This window comes from Tachypleus tridentatus, chromosome 9, assembly GCF_004210375.1.
Source record: "Tachypleus tridentatus isolate NWPU-2018 chromosome 9, ASM421037v1, whole genome shotgun sequence".
NCBI lineage: Eukaryota > Metazoa > Arthropoda > Merostomata > Xiphosura > Limulidae > Tachypleus > Tachypleus tridentatus.
This window is the reverse complement of record NC_134833.1, coordinates 80935911-80957836: the sequence shown is the minus strand read 5'-3', so window position 1 is coordinate 80957836 and position 21926 is coordinate 80935911. Positions and strand designations below refer to the sequence as shown.

At 33.9% G+C, this 21926-nt stretch overlaps 1 protein-coding gene across 2 annotated transcripts in view; it reads right to left on the bottom strand.

Annotated features, from left to right (window-relative positions):
• LOC143225599 (synaptotagmin-5-like) overlaps positions 1-21926 on the bottom strand; it is a 133169-nt gene that overhangs the window by 41083 nt on the left and 70160 nt on the right. For both annotated transcript variants that reach the window (XM_076455326.1, XM_076455327.1), the window contains one exon: positions 9346-9569. In XM_076455326.1, coding sequence (XP_076311441.1) covers positions 9346-9564 — 219 coding nt within the window. In that variant the 5' untranslated portion in view covers positions 9565-9569. The remainder of the gene's footprint in view (positions 1-9345; positions 9570-21926) is intronic.

Here is a 21926-nt window from a genome sequence, read left to right as displayed (position 1 = left end):
GCAGCCTCTGCTTTCATTTATGGTTTCATATTCTGAATTTTTACTTATAAATGTCGTTATCTGCATTGTTTTTGTTTTCGCCTCAGCCTTTTGTTGGTGAGGTGCCGATTTTGTATGTCTGGATCGTTTATCCCGCCATGCGCCACAGAAAAATCGATGTGACAAACTGTACAAAACGCATGACTGTCACTGACTTTTAATGCAATGATCGGATACTTTGCACTAGACTCTTTCCTAAATTTTTGATTCACAATTTCAGTCCTTTTAGACTTGCCAGAAACAAGACAATCTGGTGAACAAGGTCTCTTTTCTTTCCATCTTGTGATTGTGAACGATCGCATTGGTGTTTCTATGCCGCTTAGAAAACGAGAAATACCCATTCATGCGAGCGCTGATTGGCTGACAAGCACTGATGACGAAACTGTGAATTCCCCCACGTACCCAGTATGGAGAAGCACCGCACTCAAACTATTTGTAGACGTCGGAGATACAAATATTTTTTTATTATTTCAACCACAAATATGATTATCGCAAGTAGCCATTTGGACCATGTCTTTTATTTATTATCAAAATTTATTCGTATCTCACTAGAAATTTTCTTTTTACCCTTTTCAAGCCCTGGGAGAACAATTTATCACTTTATTGTATAGACCTATATAATATATAATAATGTGGGAGTTACAACAAGTCGTAATATTTGTCTCTATGAGCGTATAGTCGTAATGTACACACCAAAATCGTAATGATTACGCTCAAATCGTAATGGTTGGCATCTCTGATGCTATATACTGGGTGTTACCTACATCGATATGATACTATATAAAATCACGAATCTCTCGCTATTTCGTAAACATACCGTCTAACGATAATATTCTATCAGGTTTATTATACCGCTTGTAATTTGATATATATGTATATAATACTATCTCGCGTGTATTTTTATACTTATAACACTACACCACGTGTACTATTAAAGTATTTTGTTTACATAAATAACGTTTATTCAATTTATTTCAATCACATAAAATGTCTTACATTCAGTACATTTTAATTATTATTAGGAATATATTAATTATAAATCTTGCACGTTTATTAAACTTATGTTCATGTTACTGTATTAAAGGAGGTTAAATAAATTTTCGAATAAACTACAATAGCTAGCTTAAAACAACTTTAATTACTTAAAAATATAAGAGTCAAACCGTTCAAACGTTTGTACGTGAAAGCGTTAATTAGTGGATGCACTGATCTTCCCTATACAACTACAAATCCCGAAGAGAGCATCACTTCATGTGTACACTTTTCAGAAACGATTCTACGTGGTATTAAAGAAACTATTAGAAAGCAAAAAAATTGTCATTTTGCTTACTTGCCTTTCCTTGGGCTTCAGCATAATCTTGTAAATGTTATTTTTATTAAAACAACCACAAAGTTAGGAGACAAACAAGCACTCATAAGTTTGTAGCTTAATACGTAGATAAGGAAAGTAATGTGTTTATCTTATACTAAAGTATTTTTTTATTTATCTGTTAAATGTTTACAGCCGGGTAGTTATCAAATTTATTGGCTACACTAGTGACGTCATGAAAGCTTTTGGAAAAGTCCCTTACAGTATAATAATTTATATCAAAAGTTAATTAACGTTGATAACAATGGAAAAGGAAAATTCAGAGATAAAAAGTACCCTAAATATTTTATAATTAAATTTATTTTGTTCATTTAGTTTACTTAAGTTAACGTTTTAGATTTTATTGCTTGAAGCTGATACACAAATTATATTAACAACACGTAAAGGCAAAGAAAATCAACAGAATGAAAAAATACCTCAGTTTCCAAACGCCATTTTTGATAAAATGACAGAATGAATTATTATAGCCTATTTATTAAAATTAGTTAAAATACGTATATTTATCTAAATATGTATATATATATATATACTAATTTTACAGTGGTAAGGTAGAGAGGAAATTAATATATATATATTAACAGTATTACAGTACATATCAGACTTTAGAAATCTATACATTTATCGTGCATAAGTGATTTACACTTAACACCACCACTTCTAAAAGTTTAAAGTAGTTTGTTATTAGACTTCACAAATCTACCCCAACATTTACGTTACTTGGTTCGTTGGTTAAGTAAAAATATCGAATTTTGATAATTAGAATTGGATTTTAATTCACAATGTTTCGTTCTCTTGGTTAGATAATAATTGAACACAATTTGTTTTTCTGTTGTGTATGTGCGTATGCTTCACGGAATCACTAAAGAGGAATGAAAACAATATCTTTGAAAGGTTTCTTTAGGTAACGCAGCTTCAGTATGTTAAAGATAAGATTAGTTAAAAACTACGGAAATAGTAAGTCCACCAAATACACATACACGTGTAATAGTCAGGGCCTACACCCTACCTTAATCTAATACAATAAAAATGTGATATGTGGTAGTTGAAAAGTTCCGCCCGTTCTTACTCTCTTAGCTTATAAAAGTAAATTGTTTAACGGACTTCTTATGGATTTTTCAGACAAATGCACTCTCAGACTTCTTACAGACTTTCATACAAAGAGGTATTCTCCGACACCAAGAGATCACATGTTCTATAGGTTAAATCGACATATTGGACGTTAAGTGTTTGTATTTGTCTGAGATGAAAAAGGACATAGGACTTAAACATCATGTTTTCTGACACTCTAGGTCATCACAGTGCTATGCATAAAGAAATCTATAGTTAGAAACTGAATAACTGTGGTATTTTTTATGTCCATGTTTTATAAAAATGATGCTAACACCTTTGAGCATGTAAAGACTCATTGAATCTTGCATTAATACCGATTACTGTTAATTGCTTTAAGGGACTGTTTGACGTCCGATATAGTCGGTGTTGAATAAAACAAAAAGTTTAGTGACTTTACACGTGCAGTACTGATTTTATTTGACGTGCCAGTTACACGTGTCAAGACAACGTTCCACTTAGGTATCTTTAGGTATTTCACTCGGACGATGTCTGTGAAGATTTATCTGCGAATATTTTGCTTTGTTTAGTGACATTGCAGTGTTTACACTTAGAAATGGCTGGAGGTTAAACTAGCCGTACTTTCAGGTGGAACAACCAGTGACGTGGATAACGTATACACTTTCAGAAGGATGCCTTTATTTTTTATGTGTATAAAATAATACTCTCTCAGCCTATAACCGAATATCTACAGAACGAAAACATCGGAATATCTTGTAAAAAAATCGACAGTTCGGACCTTTGTTATCTTGTAAATGTTTGTGCAAACAACGATTATATTTACTTTAACGTTATGTTCGGTCTTTCTTCTCCATCTCATCTAAAACTTTCAGTTTTAATTCGGCAATAAATGTCCTGTTGTCCACCATTCGTAACCTTACATGTAAACTTAATCATGGCAGCTGACAAAGTAGCCCTAGATCCATATCGTGAGTAACCAGAACAAAAAATGGAAAAAAACATCCTGTTCTGAATATACATATGAAACACATTATATTATTAAAGTTAAATCAGAAAGCTTTTCAATCGCTTCTATTTCAGGGCAGTATCGGTACAAAATATTAAAACTTTATACACACGAGACAAGAATAAGAAAAAAATGATTTTAAACCCACAGAAGACAAAGGGAATTATTCTACACTTGCACAGGGCAAAGACAAAGGAAATTGTGATTTACCGTCTATATTCAGGCACAAATTTGAATTATGATGCATCAGTATTCAATACTGCAAAAGTTTTCAAATATTCCAGATATAATTTTAAAGGAAAGCACCCTACATCATGCCAATTTCTTTTAAGTGAATAGACACAGGAATAAGATAATGGAAGTTTTAACCGTTAGCATATTCAATATTCACTTGAGTAAAATGGGTGAGTGCGGTATCATGACCATTCAGCGTTTGTACAACAAGAATGCCATGCTACATGAGGAACACCTGTACGAAAAGATAGAAAAACCTTATATTTCAAAGTAGTTATGAATGGGTGAAATTCAAAACTATTTCAGTCATTACACGTTTGCTAATAATCTATACAAAGAACCATTTCCCTTGATAACTATGGGCCATAACGGTACCCTCTGGACCGCATCTGCACCATGCATTACCGTAATAACCTTAGTACTTTTTTTTTGATAACTATGGGCCATAACGGTACCCTCTGGACCGCATCTGTACCATGCATTACCGTAATAACCTCAGTACATTTCCTTTGATGACTATGAGCCATAACGGTACCCTCTGGACCGCATCTGTACCATGCATTACCGTAATAACCTCAGTACATTTTCCTTGATAACTATGGGCCATAACGGTACCCTCTGTAGCTATAGCTAAGCACGTGAGTTGCATGCGTCTCTCATTGGTTTTCTCATTCAGTTGTGAGCTGAGGAACAAAATCGTTGAATAGCTAGGGGTGCTTTTCTCCAAGAAGGAACAGTAACAACTAAAGAACCATTTAAAACTAGGAAACATACTTACAGATTCGAATGATAAAGCATAGTAATCAATTTGAGTGTTTTTTTTTTCTGTGACGCCGCATAGCATCAATTTTTGTATTACATTTATAACCAAGTTATGAAAATAAAAACAGACTCCAAGAAAGATAATTCGAACACTGAGATTTTTACGAATAATTCTAGTTTCAGGAAAGCTAATTTCATTATTATTCTTGTTTTTCAGATAAAACCTGTTTGCATTTTATATTTTAAGGCATATAAGCCTGTAAAAGTACAATATGAGAAGTGGAAAAGTTGCATAATACATATTATACATAGAAAAACTGATTATTATCTTCTCAGAGAGTAGTTTATTTTACAATTAAGTTGCGTGACCAGAATTTTAATAGCTTGTAGAACCTATAAGAAAGCATCACTGAAACCAGAACTCGTCTAGTTAAGAGCGTACAGTAACAGAATGGGTTTTTCAATGAAATTAGAAATACAATTAAGAATTTGTTTAGAAATCATTTGAAAAATAAAACATACTCCGTATTTTGTGGAAGCTTAACAGTCAACAATTGTTTAAGTATAAACAATATATTAACTGTATGAAAGATAAATTGTTTTCGTTTGAAATACAAAATTGCGTTCGATTGGAAAAGAAAATTGGTTTGATTTATAAATTACTTTTCAGATCTAGAAAAGGTGTTTGGTGTTTTCAGTACGTCCAATATCTTTAAGATTTTGGAACAACAGGCTCGATCATTATGATAGTGCAACCCATCCAAGAACAACATTACATTACTTGGGTCCTCGAAAGTGATCTGTTTCAAGAGTAAATAAAACCAAAATTAAGAGTAACAAATATTTTTATTTCTTGCTTTTGAAGTAGATATGGATTGCTGTGTTATAGCCTATAAAGTGCATAATTCTTCTCGTGATTCATGGCAAGTGCATGTTTTCCTGGCGTCACAACAATACAAATTGCAATGTTAGGCGTACCTTATGCGACGCCATTTTAGTGTCTACTGACTGATTGACAAACAACCTACTACTATACTGTGGTGCGAATGGTTGAAACAAGTAGCCTCTACAGGCAGCCTTCAGCCCCCATTTTAAGAAAATAATGCAACAGCAAGCTGCAAAATGACTTCTCTGAAGACGAAAGGTAGAAGACTTTCGAAACGTCGTCCTCTATACTTGTTTTTCTACAACAGGCAGTTGCCGTCCATTCAAGTGAGTTGAATACTCTGCCTAAATAATCTATCAAATACTTCTCTTTTTTCACACAGTAAATCCAATATTTTACTACAGAATAATCTGGTCAAGAAAGATTCCATTTAACTCTAATCACAATTAAATAAATTGACAGCCAAGAGCTAGAGTTAAAACGTTTTTCTGTGGAACAAAAGACTTAGTGATTTATTAATTATGATTTATCACGTTTTTGTCCTTCTGTTTTCGATATATTATAAATTATTTATAAAATAAAGCAGTTTAACTAATGGTAATTACTCCATTCTTCATCAAAATAATAGATATATATTAATTAAAGTCTCTCAGTGACAGATCTGCGGACATATAACGCTATAAATCATATTTCGATACTCGTGATAGATACAGCTCAGATAGACCTTTATTAGTAAAAATGAATATTTCGTTTTTGACACAAAAGTAATATATTAAAGTAAAACAGACTAAGCAACAATGATTATTACTTTCTACACCGAAATCTAATGTATCAAAATATAAAGAACAGCACTCTACATAGATATAAAGTTCGTTAGCTACATCTTATAAAAGCGATATTCAAGAACATGGAACTATTTCTTCTGTCGCTGGTCGTGCTTAGTCTGGTAATTACTGTCAAATACGGTTGTTTCTGTTGCAACAAGTGAATAAGAAGAAAATTATTCTTAGGCCAATAACTTTACAGACATTCCACAACTTTTCTAATATACTAAATGCCACTTTAGGCTTCAATTTGTTGCTTGGCAGTTTGTCTGAAGTATCTGTGTCATTGTGGCGTCCAAATAATAGAGTGAAGTCATTTTACCTCGTACAACTGGTGCAGATATGTTATTCTTACACCAATTAGTGCTCACCTTTGTTTTACTATGAACTTTGTAAAGCTTAAGTTTTCTATTATATGGAGAACATGCAACAATCATAAAGTCCGTTGTAAAAGTTTCTGAACGGTTTATGTACCAGTTAGTTGCAAATCATCTGTCTTTAGCTGCAATCATTCAAAGATACCTAGTTCTTGTCCAGTGTCGCAGCAGACTGTCATATGTCTCGTGCAAAATGGTTTATTTTTTGATTCTCTTTCTGTGCACTCATTGTCTTTACAAGGACGTAAACTAATTGTGCACAAATTATTTAAACACGTGTAAATTGGGAGCCATCACTTTTCCAAGAAAATTACCTTTAAACGATCTATCACAAAGCTCCACAACTGTTTATCTGTGCTTTGTCGACCACACGTATCAAAACCTTACTTATAGCGTTGTAAGTCCACAGACACACCGCAGTGTCACTGGAAAACATTTGTATTCGGTTTGGTTTTATTTGCTGTTATTAAGAGTGCGCCCTTTTTAATCCTGTAGTTTCTTGTTTTTAAAATTAATATATTTTTTTTGGTTTTCATCTTTTCTTTTGCTACTGCGTTCTACAGACTTCCTTCCTCGAAAATATATATGAAATATTTTTTGAGACATGAGTGGCGACAGTACAACACCGAATGGGTCGAGAATCACCTGGACACGTCGTCTGAGATGTCACATTAGCTTTGATCGCTAGACACATTCCGGTTTCAAAAGCGCTGGTTCATCTGAATGATGAGCAGATTATTTTCAGTAAAATGATAATTAGTGAGATATAGAGTTGAATAAAATAAATAATATGGTGTTAAAAACCCTTACACTAATTCTGGTTTATTGTGGTACAAGTAAAATGTATGAAATATTATACTTCACCAACATAATACATTTAGCACTGTAACAGTTACTGTCAACCAACTACACAAAATAAGTAGTGTTTCAAATGTTACAGATTCAGACTTGTGTTTCACGCGTTTTGATACAACTCCTGGCCAACAGAGGGCGCAAAGCTTTGATGGTTCGCTAGTTTGGTTATTGGAAGTGGAATGAAATGACGTAATAAACATATACATGTATATATGGTAAAGACTCTGTTAAATTTCAGCCTTTTTGAAACGCTCTTATGTTCAGCGAAATAACCTTGTTGTTACTGGACATGATATTAGCTGATATAATGAGGTTGAACTACTCTTACACTCTAGTTTCAACTGGAAGTTCTTACTAAAAATACGCAAGTTTTTTGTATCAATAAAGACTGTCTATTAATAAAAAAAAGGGTAAATAAACAATACCGTGTAAAGTACTACACAATAAAGTTTAAATCCACACTAACGGAGCGAGGCCAGATTTAAACGAAAACTAGTTTCGACATTTCACATTTCAACATTAGACTGAAATATGTGAAATTTCGTAATTCAGTTAGGTAAGAATTGGCGATAGATGGCTGTTCGTTATTTACCTTGTTCCTAGTCCAAGCGGGTTTTGTAACACAAGAATTTGTGGCTCGATTTCTGCAGAGCGCAAATAGCCCATTGTGAATTTTTGCGTTTGATAACGAAATAAACTTCCACGTCTATCAGATCATTGCATTCAATTAAAATTAACATGAAAAATTTCGTATTGCTGAAACAATGATAGTTTTTATAGCGTTCTTAATTTTCTTTATATGTCAACTTATGACGGAAAATAATTATTTATATATCATTTCCATCGTTCATATTTGTGTAATAAAATATATTTGGTTATTAATACTAAGAAATTGCAATCAATTCGTGTTTGTTTCAGTTAGAGAGAGACCTAGTAGCACAGCGGTATGTCTGCGGACTTACAACGCTAGAAACCGAATTTCGATATCCATGGTGTGCAGAACACAGATAACCCATTACGTAGCTTTGTGCTTAATTACAAACAAACCATTAGTGAGAGACTGTTTTGTAGCTGTTGATAGAAAGTGACAGTAGATGTCACCCCTTGTGTATGTTTCTTTATATTTAACTTGAGCATCTCAAATTCCGTGTTCAAACTATATCTGAGGCTTAAACCATATGAACACCAAACATAACACTTTGAAGTCTTCTCACATTTTAAGCACATTTCGAACATTTAACATGAACTGTAAAACATACGTAACACACGTCTTTCAGTTTTCATTAATACTTATAACACGACATCTTGTGTTAGGGTGTTTTTGTACCTACAGAAGATGGCAGAGAATAAAAATATAGAACTTCTGAAGAAGCGAAAATTGCACTTCAAATTGCACAAAATAGAAAATCTTTTTATATCAGAATTCTAGTTTTTCATGTAGAATAAAACATTTCTTGAATAAGGATTGGTTTTCCTATAACAACAAACCTCTCAAACTTATCTCGATGTTTACCTCAAAGTTGTTTGATCTACGTGTTTTTTGGGTTGTTTTTTTTGAAGAAGCTATGAGCAAAGTTTAACTTTTATTATTTATTTTATATTACATTTTCTACTGACTGACCCTAGTAACTTTGAACCTCGTCTGTCGGTTTCAGATAACATCCTGTTTCCATGACAACGTTAGGATCTACCGTTTCTTCGCTGTTAAGCCCATCTAACAGGGTGATGGTTTAGCCACCTTCTCCACGAACACACAAACAACTATATTACCATCATGAACAAGCACAAGCAAGTATATTACCACAAAAGTAAGTCAAACAATACCTGTCATGATATTTACATAATTTAAATATTAACGTTAAATACAGTAACAGATTGATTATTGTATAAAGATCAATATAAGGGTTGGAAAGAGTCACACTTACCTGTTGCGAACCAAGTGAGTTTAATGCGACCCCAGTGTTTAACACGAGTACCTTGCTGCGCTGTTCACTACTATTATTCCCCATAGGTGGCGTTGGAAAAAATATCTCCTTGCTATTCCGGTTATAACGATAATAGCGGTAAATGACAAGAGTAAGTCCTACAAGCAAGGCTAAACCCACACCAGTGGCAGCGCCAAGAACAGAAGGAGACACAGACATCTTTCCTAAATAAAAAAACAACCAACCTAAATTAGACATCATTTTTGATGTACCAATCTGTTCAATGTATGAGTCTGTCAGTCTGTTTGTATTATACAAACTAACAAACATCAGTGGTATGAGTTCTGAAACGTTATTAGTTACTATAATCTTTAATGTGTTTTTCTTAGACATTTTGAAGTTGTTTTTTAAATTATCTTCATTGCTTATAATACATAAATCATATATGATTTCTTCATCTTCCACATTTGTCAGTGCTTCCAATGCATAATTTAGGTTTAAACTGACTACAAGTTATCGTAACTACTTATTTTCCTCAGTACTCCAGCGTACTTGTGGTAATTTTACTGATTTGCAATGCTAAAATCTCGGGTTTTATTCCCCCTGATCGACACTGCGCAGATGACTTATTATTGTAGAGTTTAAAACAAAAACATTCTTTTCAAGTTGGATAAAAAAAAGGACATCAAAAATTACTTTTCATGACTCTTGATATATTTTGTATATGTTGTCTTTTTTTTAATCTAAACTAAAAGTTCTTTCTTGACCTATGTCTAGTTGACTGTTTGTAACTAAGCTGTGACTTGTACCTTTTATGAGATTATCTATTAAATGTTTAATTATTTCTGAAGTTGTTTATCTTTTTCTAACTTATTTTTAATAGTCCATTGATCATTTCTGCTACCTACAAATGTTTAATCTTTATTCAGTGCTTTAAAGGCCTTGCATGGCCTGGATATTAAGTACTTTAATATGATTAAACTTCCTTTAGTAATACACCATTCAAGTATTCTCCTTTTGATACACTTCTTTAACCATTTCTCATTTTTCTTTTCTACATCTCACATCAGATATTAGGTCACTTCTTTACAATTTGAATTTAACAACTAAAAGATGCTTATTCTTTTCTTGTCTATTTTTCCTATCATAGAGTAATCGATATTTTCATCACATGAAATTATTTTTGGAAGAAATAAGATAAGCAACACTTCTCAGCAGATTTGTTTTCGACCATTAAAATGTTGTTTCATTTCATCTTAAAATTATTTGTGTATAAAACACGACTTTATTTCAACAGGCAGGTCAGTTACTTCCTTTTCATAGTCATTTATTTCTTTATTATTTTATTATTGCAGATCTTGTCCATTAAGTAAATTTTTAATATAATGATCCAACCATAGGTAAGAATCCAACAAACATGGATGTCTAACAGCATGAATGCATAACATTTGATCTTTCTAATGATGCGCTTATTTCAAAATCTTCAACATCTTATGCACTTTTGTTTCCACTGTTAAAAGTGAATCCACACTTTTCTAGTAGATGGTAGGTTATTCTAACATAAATTATAAGATTAGTGTAAAAAATTATAAGTAAAAAAGTTAAAAAGTAGAAATGGGAATACCAAAACAGTAAGGAAACAAGGTAGGGATAGCCAAGATAACATTGAAACACTTGGTGGATTTTGATAAGGTGAAACTTCAAAGTAGGTTTTGGTTTGGTTTGAATTTCGCACAAAGCTACACGGGAGCTATCTGCGATAGCCGTCCCTAATTTAGCAGTGTAAGACTAGAGTGAAGGCAGCTAGTTATCACCACCCACCGCCAACTCTTGGGATACTCTTTTCCTAACGAATAGTGGGATTGACCGTCACGTTATAACGCCCCCACGGCTGAAATGGCGAGCATATTTGGTGTGACTGGGATTCGAACCCCCAACCTTCGGATTACGAGTCAAATGCCTTAGCCATCTGGCCATGCCGGGCCTTTAAAGAAGGTATAGCCATCGTTCTATTCATTCTTAACTAGTGCATTTTTTCATTTTTTTATAATTGGTAATTGTTCAAACTAAATGAAGGGTATCGATACATATAACTAAATTTCTCTGTTGTAAAATTTGTTTCAGTAATCAAGTACAGGTACAAGTATGCAATAAAATTACATGACATTAATGAAATGCAGAGGGGGTTGATGTCAAAAGTGAAACAGGAATTTCCAATAGTTATACGTTGCTTAAGGGAGACACTATAGCTATCTGACTGGAAAAGGGTGAGCCAAAAGAATATTATCAAATCAATCAATGTTTTTACAATTTAGAGACCTGTTGCATATTTAGGAAGCATTTACTTCTGGTAAATTGAATACAAATCTATAACTGAATCAAAGTTTAAAGTAAAATACGAAGTAGAAATCGTACTGTTTCAAGAACAACTTTAGACATCAACAGGTCACACTTAGTTTGAAAACAATCCAAATATAAATCATATAACTTCTTGCTCTTGTATATAGTTCAGAGCGCTTGAGCAAAGTCATGTCAGATTTCGGCAGCAGTAGCGTCTGTCCTCATATAGGAGAATCACTCCTTAGGCAACGACTGTTATGATAGAATTGCTTTGTCCAACACAGAATCTTTCAGTCAGATGTAAATACTGAAAACGTCGTTTTTAAAGGTTAGATTATAGTTAAAACCTACATCTATAGTATCTAAGTAGTCTACTATTTTATCTACCTGATACAGTTGCCAGCTGATGTGTATATGCAAAGCAGTTGTTAATTTATGTTTTTTTGTTTTCAATCCACAATACTCAAGAAGATCCATGTCAGATTTTGGCAGCGGTAGGGTATTTCCTCACGTGAGAGAATCACTTCTTAGGTACCAACTGTTATGATAAAATTGCTTTGTTCAGCACAGAACCTTCAAGTCAGATGTATAGAACTGATAACTTCGCCTTCAAAGGTTAGATCTCAGTTAAAAACCTAGATCTATAGAATCTTCGTTGATGTTAATTGTTGTTGACTAGCCGTGTTCTCTTCAGTCTATCAGTTTAAAATTAGGAACGATTATTGGCAAATATCTCTGAGTAACGCTTGTGTGTGTGTTTTCTTATAACAAAGCTACATTGAGCTATCTGCTGAGTCCACCAAGGGGACTCTGAGTAGCTTTGAACAAAATTTCTAAAACAAATAATGTTGTAAGTTAATCTAATAATAAGACTACTACCACACATATTTAATGAAAGCGTTTTATTAACATATTATAGTTTTTCTAACACTGTTTATAATTCCTCAACATAAATGAAAGCATCATTTGTCTCTCACTGCACGCATACAAACTTCTCTCATTTCAAATTATTCTTTCATTGAAGCAGCATCCTTAACCTCTTCTAGTGGTTCATCAGTAAGCTCGAGGACTTAAAGGACTAAAATTCGGGATTTGGTCAGTTCGATTGAACAAGCACAACAACATATTGTACAACGTTACTATTTAATAAACTATTTGTTGAAAATTGGCCCGGCATAGCCAGGTGGTTAAGACACTCGACTCGTGATCCAAAGATCACTGGTTTGAATCCCTGCCACACCAAACATGCTCACTCTTTCAACTGTGGGGGCGTTATAATGTGACGGTCAAACCAACTATTCGTTGAAAAAAGAGTAGCCCAAGAGTTGGTGGTGGGTGGTAATGACTAGCTGCCTTCCCTCTAGACTTACACCGCTAAATTAGGGACAACTAGTGCAGATAGATCTCGAGCAGCTTTGCGCGAATTCAAAAACCAAACCAATCCTTGAAGATTGTAGCAATATAATTTTATTATCACGCGTTTGCATTTTATCATTGAAGATATTTTGAGTAAAAATAACCTCACGCAATCTATCTTTTGTTCCTACATATTCAATATCATATCTTAATATCGTGTACATCAATAATTCTCGAACTGGTGGTCACGAGAAAGTTTCCAGGGAGTCAAGAGCTGTCAGCGCTGAGTCAACATTTTTGTGAGTCCTCGAGGTATATGAGAGATGCACGTCACTTTTGTTATGAATTACGACAAAACGAGCCAAGAAATAATAATACTTTTGTCATCCATGTATAGATAATAGGGGTTCGCGATGACCAAAGCCTGGTCACCGGGGTCGTCTGGCAAATCCGGTTGAGAAATACTGGTCTACATTCTTCAGATTAGTTTGGAAGTTTGCTGTAACTTTTATAACAAACTTTACTGGCAATTTAATTTCAGTTAATATATATTGTTTCTTTTGCTATAGCAAAACCACATCGGGCTATCTGCTGAGTTCACCATAGGTAACGCCGATAGTCCTTGTGTAAATTTTCGCAAATATTGAAAACAAACAAAGTTTGACTTCTTAATTCTCGAGCTTGTTTCAAGATGTTTATTTATGAAATCTAAAATTATCATAATTGTTCTTCACATTTACCATTTTGAATTGTCTATTGTACTTTGCAGTTTACTTTTTTACTTATAGTTTAATCTCATTTTTTATAGAATATAACATGCTTTTTAAACATTTATTTCGACTTTTAAAAGTCTTCCAGCAACACTCTCTTAATTTTGTCAAATATTCTATTACAAATTCTACCGCAAATATATTAAGCTAACACATTCTTCTAGGGTCTTTCTTTCTTATTTGGCAAACCAACTTTGGTGCATTTACTTAGTTTGTTTGCCTTTACTGATTCCAGTAATAAACCTATAAATATGAGCTAGTTTAGAAACACGTTGTTCTGATATTTATTCAGCAAATTTTTCCAATTTATTCTTTAATGTTGCTTCATTAATTCCATGTTCTTGTATTTCAATATCATTTTCTTTTCCAACTTATTTTATCTTAAATGAATAAATGAAAGCCTGACATACGAGGGCTGTTCAAAAAATACGCGGACTGTTTGAATTGCGCGGCTCCAGTTGGTTCCAGGGGAATCCGCTTGATGTCGCTACGTTTGCACAGATCAGCTGATTACGACGCCATTTCCCGATTGCAGATATCTTCATTTGTGTATTAGCTACGCAGTTTTAAGTGAAGTGCGATTTTTTCGTTTGGCAGATTTTAGAATGAATGACCTGAAGGAGCAACGACTTGCTGTGAAATTTTGTGTTAAACTTGGAAAATCTGCGACTTAAACTTTTGCTATGCTTAACACGGCTTACGGTGATGTTGCTATGAAGCGTACGGCATGTTTCAAATGGCATGAACGTTTAAAGAATGGTCGACAGTCCATTGAAGATGATGAGCGTCCTGGACGTCCTTCCACGTCAACTGACGACCCACACGTCGACAAAATCAACACCCTGGTGCGGGCAAATCAACGTCTGACTGTCAGGGAGCTTGCTAAAGAGTGTGGGATATCAGTTGGATCTTGTTACGAGATTTTGATTGAAAAATTGAAGATGCATCGCGTTGCTGCGAAATTCAGCTCTCAGAACTCGTGAGTTTTTGGCCAAACACTCGATCACTGTTCTTCCCCAACCCCCTACTCACCTGACCTTCCTCCTTGCGATTTTTTCTTGTTCCCCAAACTCAAAAGACCCTTGAAAGGAAGAAGATTAGAGACGATTCCCGAGATTAAGGCAAATGCGACGAAGGAGCTGGAGGACATTACAAAAAAAGCGTACCAGGACTGTTTCAACAAGTGAAAACACTGTTGGGATAAGTGTGTGCGTTGGGGAGGAGAGTAATTTGAAGGGGTCCCAGACCTGTAACTTCTAAATAAAGTACATTTTGTTTTATGACGTCAGCCCGCATATTTTTTGAACAGACCTCGTAGCCTATTGGATAGAACAGGTGACTCGTACTCTGAGGGTCACAAATTCAAATCATGTTTCCAAACATGCTCACCCTTTTCAGCTGGGAAACGTTATAAATTACAGTCAATCCCACTGTTCGTTGATAAAGAGTAGCCTTTGAGTTGTCAGTAAGTGGTATTGACTAGCTGTGTTCCTTCTAGTCTTTTACACCAAATTTAAGGATGACTAATGCAAATAGACCTCTAATAGCTTTGCATATAATCCAAAATAACAAACAAATAACATGAATGAATCACACTGACCTACCTACCTTGTCACGATAATATCCAAATACGGATATGCTTGTCTCTGTGTATAGGAATTTAGATGTTTATATTTATGGTAATATTCACAAGGGAACTAAGTCTATTCACTCAGCACAAGTGATTGTGTGGAATAAACAACTGCCCCCACAACCCACACATTATGTCAAGCAAGAATTTTCATTACAAATTATCCATGCCCTGTATATTGTTTTTCATTTAATGTTTTTCTTAAATACTTAAGCCTCTTTAATATTTCTAAATCTCAGGTCTGATCCTGTGTATATTTGGAACGTAATTGTTACATGACAAATTTAATATCAGTTCTTTGTAGAGTCCTTCCTTGTATTTGTATTTTTTAAATAGCAACTCAATGGGCTATCTGTGCTCTGCCCACCACGGGTATCGAAACACGGTTTTTAGCGTTGTAAGTCCGCAGACATGCCGCTGAGCCACTGGGGGGCTTTTCAAATAGAAACGAATCTTGACGTTTGACTGAATAGATTGTAACACGCTCTAAATTCATTAGTTATTCAAAGTAGAGATGCAACATGTGAAGTAACATTTGTAGCATTGGTATGTCTGTGGACCTACGACATAAAGAAACCAGGTTTCGATACCCGTAGTGAAGAGAGACAGATATTCCATTATGTAGCTGGCCCCACATGGCCAGGTGGTTAAGGCACTCAACTCGAAATCTGAGGGTTGCGGGTTCGAATCCCCGTCGCACAAAAGATGCTCGCCCATTCAGCCGTGGTGGCGTTGTAATGTGCGGTCAATCCCACTATTCGTTGGTAAAAAAGAGTAGCCCAAGATTTGAGCGATGGGTAGTGATGACTAGCTGCCTTCCCTCTAGTCTTACACTGCCAAATTAGGGACGGCTAGCGTGGATAATCCTCGTGTAGCTTTGCGCGAAATTCAAAACAAACCAAACATATTAATCTAATTCTACGTTATGAAAATATTTTTCAAATTAAAAATGCATTTTTAAAAAGTTTATGACAGTTAGGCGATTATTTTAGATATTTTTTTAATTTAATGGGTAATTTATCGGCTTCCTGTTCTAATGTTTTCAACATGATTTTAAATTTATTATCAAGTATGGGTTGCAGGCTTATTGAAAATAACATGTGATACTGATATTAATCATGTGACGCAGAATTAAGATTAGCGTCGGTAAACAGCACAGCATTGTTAAAGTGAGGTAAACTAGGTATAATAGTTATATGATTAATAGAAATTATTTTATAAAAATAATTTTTACATTCAGCAAGTGACCGTGAGCCATATTAATGCTAGGAACACAATGTAAGGCTATTGTTTGATGCAACAAAAGTGAAGTTATAATTAATTTTAGGTTATCATCAAATACGTTGGTGGGTATATAGGAAATGTGTATTACATTTTCATTTCAGATCAGTGGGTTTTCAACTTTATGTAAGTAGGATCTGCATATGCTAATACGTGTTGTTGTGAATGTGCCAAAAGACACATGCTTGTAACGTATTCATCTAGTTTATAGCGAGTTTCTTTATATTTGACAGTGCAGCGATGCAGAACCAAATAACTCAACACTGTGGAGAAAGAAGCCTTCAGCGTTTACCATGGAAGTTAAAAAAGGGGAGCGCTTTAACAGTGGAATGTTTATGACAGAAAAGATGTCAGAGATCACATAACCAAAGAGTCAGGAACAACTCGATATGATTAAAAAGAAAGCTTTATGGTCCAACATTTTTTCTGATGAAACATGTTATATTTCTTGGTAGCCATAATATGAATATTTACAAGCTTTCAGCCACATCTCGAGATTAATAATTGTATTCGTGAGGAAGATGATTAAAGGAAGTGAAATTGTAATAATTCCATTCGACCACATACCTATCAACTCACCCACTGCATCTCCAATGGTCTTATGTATTGCTCAAACGCCAATTTGGAAGCCCATGTTCATGTACAGTAGAAAGTTTGTCAAGTTGTGTTTTCTGAGATCAGCCTCACCGTCCTTCACAAAAGCTTGTTGCAATAGAAATTGTTATACATAATCAAAAACATCAGAATGAGGACGATAAATGATGTAAAAAATAGTTGTAAGAGTAACTTAGGCCTAGGGTATCGTTCTATTAATGTGTAATTAACCGTGGGAATCATGCGACCGATCTTTTACGACATACTGTTTTTCGTCTTTCTCTAACAAATTGTTTGCTGTATTTCTTTAGAAAATTAAACTAATGTTTGTCTACTTTCTAAAAACTTTGGGCTTATAATAACGTAATCTAAATATTAAGCTTAAAATAACACAATCTCTCAGTGACTCAGCAGTAAGTCTGAGAGCTCACAGCGTTAAAAATAGGATTTCTATACCTACAGCGAGAACAGTATAGATGTTCCATTGCCTACCTTTCTGCTTAATAACAAACAAACAATAAAACAATACCACTAACAGCTTACTGAAGCTACCATAGATATAAAAAAATAAGATACAAAATATACAAAGAGATAATGGTTTAGCAGCTACCCAAACTGTAGATCGCACAACAAAATGACAACGTCAAACACTCTCAAAATACTAATTAAGTTATGACCACAAGTAGTTTAGTAAACACTTTAAAATAGATATTACAGAAAATAAAACTTTGGTAAACTTATATTTCAAATATCGATAAACATGTACACATAGACGCATAATATATTTTAAAATCTTTAAGAAGTTTGTTATTATAAAAAAATGGAACAAAAAGTTTAAGAAAACAATTAGAAGAAACTTAGCAACTGTCTGATAAATCGTATAGAACTAAAGAGAAGAAAGCTTTCTTTCTCTTGTCTTTCATGAAAAGAAAGAAAATGGTTTATTTTTCTATCTATTGTTTGTCATGAGAAGTATTTTTTTTCGTACGACAAAGAAAAGGTGTTTTTCTTCAGTAAAGAACAAAAAGGGATTTTTTTCCTATTTTTGATTGTTTTGTGAGAAGGGTTTGTTTGTCTTAAGTTTTGCGTAAAGCTACACGATGGCTATCTGCGTTAGCCGTCCCAAATTTAGAAGTGTAAAACTATAGGAAAGGCAACTAGTCATGACCACCTACCGCCAACTCTTGGACTGCTCTTTTACCAACAAATAAGGAATTAAGATTACCTGATAAATTTCTAAGAAAATTCTGGAAGTGTTTTGGTTTCTCATTGTGTTTCTACTATATAGAAAGAAGACAAGCGCCAGTCATGTTATTATTCTTTTAAATTTTTAGGCTGTTTTTGTTAGTTATTATACCGAACTAATTTATTTAAACACGTTAAATGGACTATTTTGGTTGGAAGCATAAACGGTCAGAAGGGAACATAAACACAAGCTTGAACCAAGTGGCGCCATCGTGTAAAAATAATATATAACAGAAAAGGAATGGTGGGAGAAACTCTATACACCCAAAATGATACAATTGACAGAAAATTTTGTTTGTTTGTTTATAAAAATACCGATAAAATACAAAGAAATTCAAGAAAAATATTTTCTCGAAATCTTGACAAACCACATATCATCTAACAATAAACTTTGTGATGATAATACGTATTTTTTACTATTAATAATTTTAGCTGAAAGGTGGCAGCAGCGTTGTATCTTAATATCAAGAACAGTAAGCAACAGTTTCAGTCGATAAAAGAAACTATTCATACAAGAACTCGTCTATATTTTAGAAAACTGATTTCACATGCTATAAGTTTCAAATACTAATACTTCATATTTTAATTATGTATTATAAAATTATGTGCAGTACATTAGTAAAATAATTCACGTCGTTTTCTTAGAAATTCTAGGTTTATTTTTCAGTTGAGGAGAAATTTTAACCCAGTTAATTGTCATAATTTTAAACGGTTTTAAGTTGTTAACTTCTTTAAGAAATTATCGTAGGCATTTGTTATTGTTGCTTTCGATTTTCTATATGACCTATTTATGTGTTAAAGTCATTCATACAAGAGAATAAAAAGTCACAGAACGTAATTAAAAGAGAAATCAAATGTTAGATTTTTGTTTTTAATGCCTTTAAATATAAAAAATAACGAGAAATAACCATTCATTTTGTAATATAGACAATTTACATACATATTGGTATCTTTGGTAAGCTAACTTGTTTGTTTTTGAATTTCGCACAAAGCTACTCGAGGGCTATCTGTGCTAGCCGTCCCTAATTTAGTAGTGTAAGACTAGAGGGAAGGCAGCTAGTCATCACCATCCACCGCCAACTCTTGGGCTACTCTTTTACCAACGAATAGTGGGATTGACCGTCAAATCATAACGCCCCCACGGTTGAAAGGGCGAGCATGTTTGGCGCGACGGGGATGCGAACCCGCGACCCTCAGATTACGAGGGTAAGCTAGCAAGGACGGACATAGACTAAACATGTTCTGGGTGGTTTAGGCACTCGACTCGCAATATGCGGGTCCGGAATTGGTATCCTGCAACAGACCATTCCTACCCTTTCAGACACAGAGGACCTGTTATGTAATGGTCAACCCCACTTTGCGTTAGTAAAAGAGTTTGCCTTTTTGATACTCACTTGCGGTGAATAGTGTTGAGTAAATATTTCCCTTTGGTCTATAAATTCTAAGTTATAGAAGACTAGCGCAAGTCGTGTGCGAATGCTTTGCGAGGAATTAAACAAAACAAGGAAAGAAATAAACACGAGCCTAGCATATGTGTTGCTATCCCGTGGAAATAATAAATAACAATAAAAAAGACATGAGCAGAATAAATGTATATAAATAACAGGAGGCATTTGACAGGAATTGTTTTTGATCGCATAAATTCATATCTAAAGAGAAGAAAGTAAAAAAAATAATTACCCAATTTCTGAACTAAACACAATTCATCAGAATAGTGTGCGTAAAATGAATATGTACATTCTAGTATTGACAATTATAGCTCACAAGTGACAACAGCATTATCTTTTGCTCTGTTTGTTTGTTATTTGAATTTCGCGAAAAGCTACACGAGGGCTATCTGCTAGCTGTCCCTAATTTAGCAGTGTAAGACAAGAAAGAAGGTAGATAGTCATCACCACCTACCGCCAACTCTTGGACTATCCTTTTACCAACTAATAGAGGGATTGACCGTCACATAATAACATACCCACGACTGAGGTGACTAGCATATTTCGTGTGACCGGGATTCGAACCTGGGACCCTCATATTACGAGTCAAGTGCCCTAACTACATAACTATACCGGGCACTTTGCTCTATCCCATTTTAATATCAGGGATAGTAAGTAGCAGGTTAGTTGACAAACAGAAATTAGTAATAAACATTTACCATTATAACAGTAGTAAACCTTTACGTAAGAGCCTCTATATCTATGTTATTTCAGAAAAAAATGATTTGGTATGTTACTAATTTCAAGCACACTAATACTTCGCACTTTAATTAAATATTACAGAACTATGGACATTGGACACCTTTCAATTCTTAAAAAAAATTATCATGATCGTTTATTATTGCTTTCGATTTCCTATAAGAAATATTTTATTATCACACACATTTATATTTATACAGCAAAATCCAATGTACGTATATTTAAAAACGTTCACAACAAGACTGAAAATTCAAGAGATACTTTTGCATTCCCAATTCCTGTTGTCATCATTAACTCACAGCGGAAATGTCTTTAGCCACAGTTCCAAAACGCATTAGGAACATTTCATATATTAGACAAGATCCAACGCAGATGTTAAATTAGCTAACAAGTATATATAGAATCAGTTAATAGTTAAGAGCTAAGTGCTTGAACCCATAATATCTCAACTACAAATGCCTTTCGCTGTATGAGGCCAGTTGTGAGAAGTCAGCAGTCTTTAGCACTTAGTTATAACCTTAAAGTAGAAACAAACCACCCTAACTTTCTACAGTGTAAAGTTCTCAGCACATACCCTTTTCTTTGATATTATAAGATGTACAAGAATGCAAATCTTTTAATAAGCAAAAGTATTATTATAGTAAAATAGATCACCGTATATTTTTTACAATGTATAAAATACCTAGCTTCCATCTGTTCATTTAATAATTGGAAACTGGTGTTAAACAAAACTGAAACCTTTGCTTAATATTTCTTAAACTCTCATCGTCCTTCTGTTCTCTTAAAAATTTGTTTTGCATAAACTTGTTGAGCTAAAGCCAACCCAGTTATTTTGAAGCTGCATTGAGTTTTAAGATTACAAACGGATCTACTGATAACAAATAACAATAAAAATAGACAACAATATTTTTAGGCTGAGATTTAAAAAGTACAGTTGTAGGTTGAAATTTGAATGATTTGTAACAATGGCCTACTGATATTACTGAATAACTACCTCTTTACTCGACAGATGACACTAATATCAACTCGCTCGTTGTATTCAGTTCGAATGTAAAATTTTCGTGTTACTATGTGACTTTAAAACATCTGGAAGTAAAACCTTTTTTATTGCACAAACAACAAAGAAACTTAAAAAAGAGAATGCCGTAAGTATTTCACGACAGATAAATGCTGTATTAT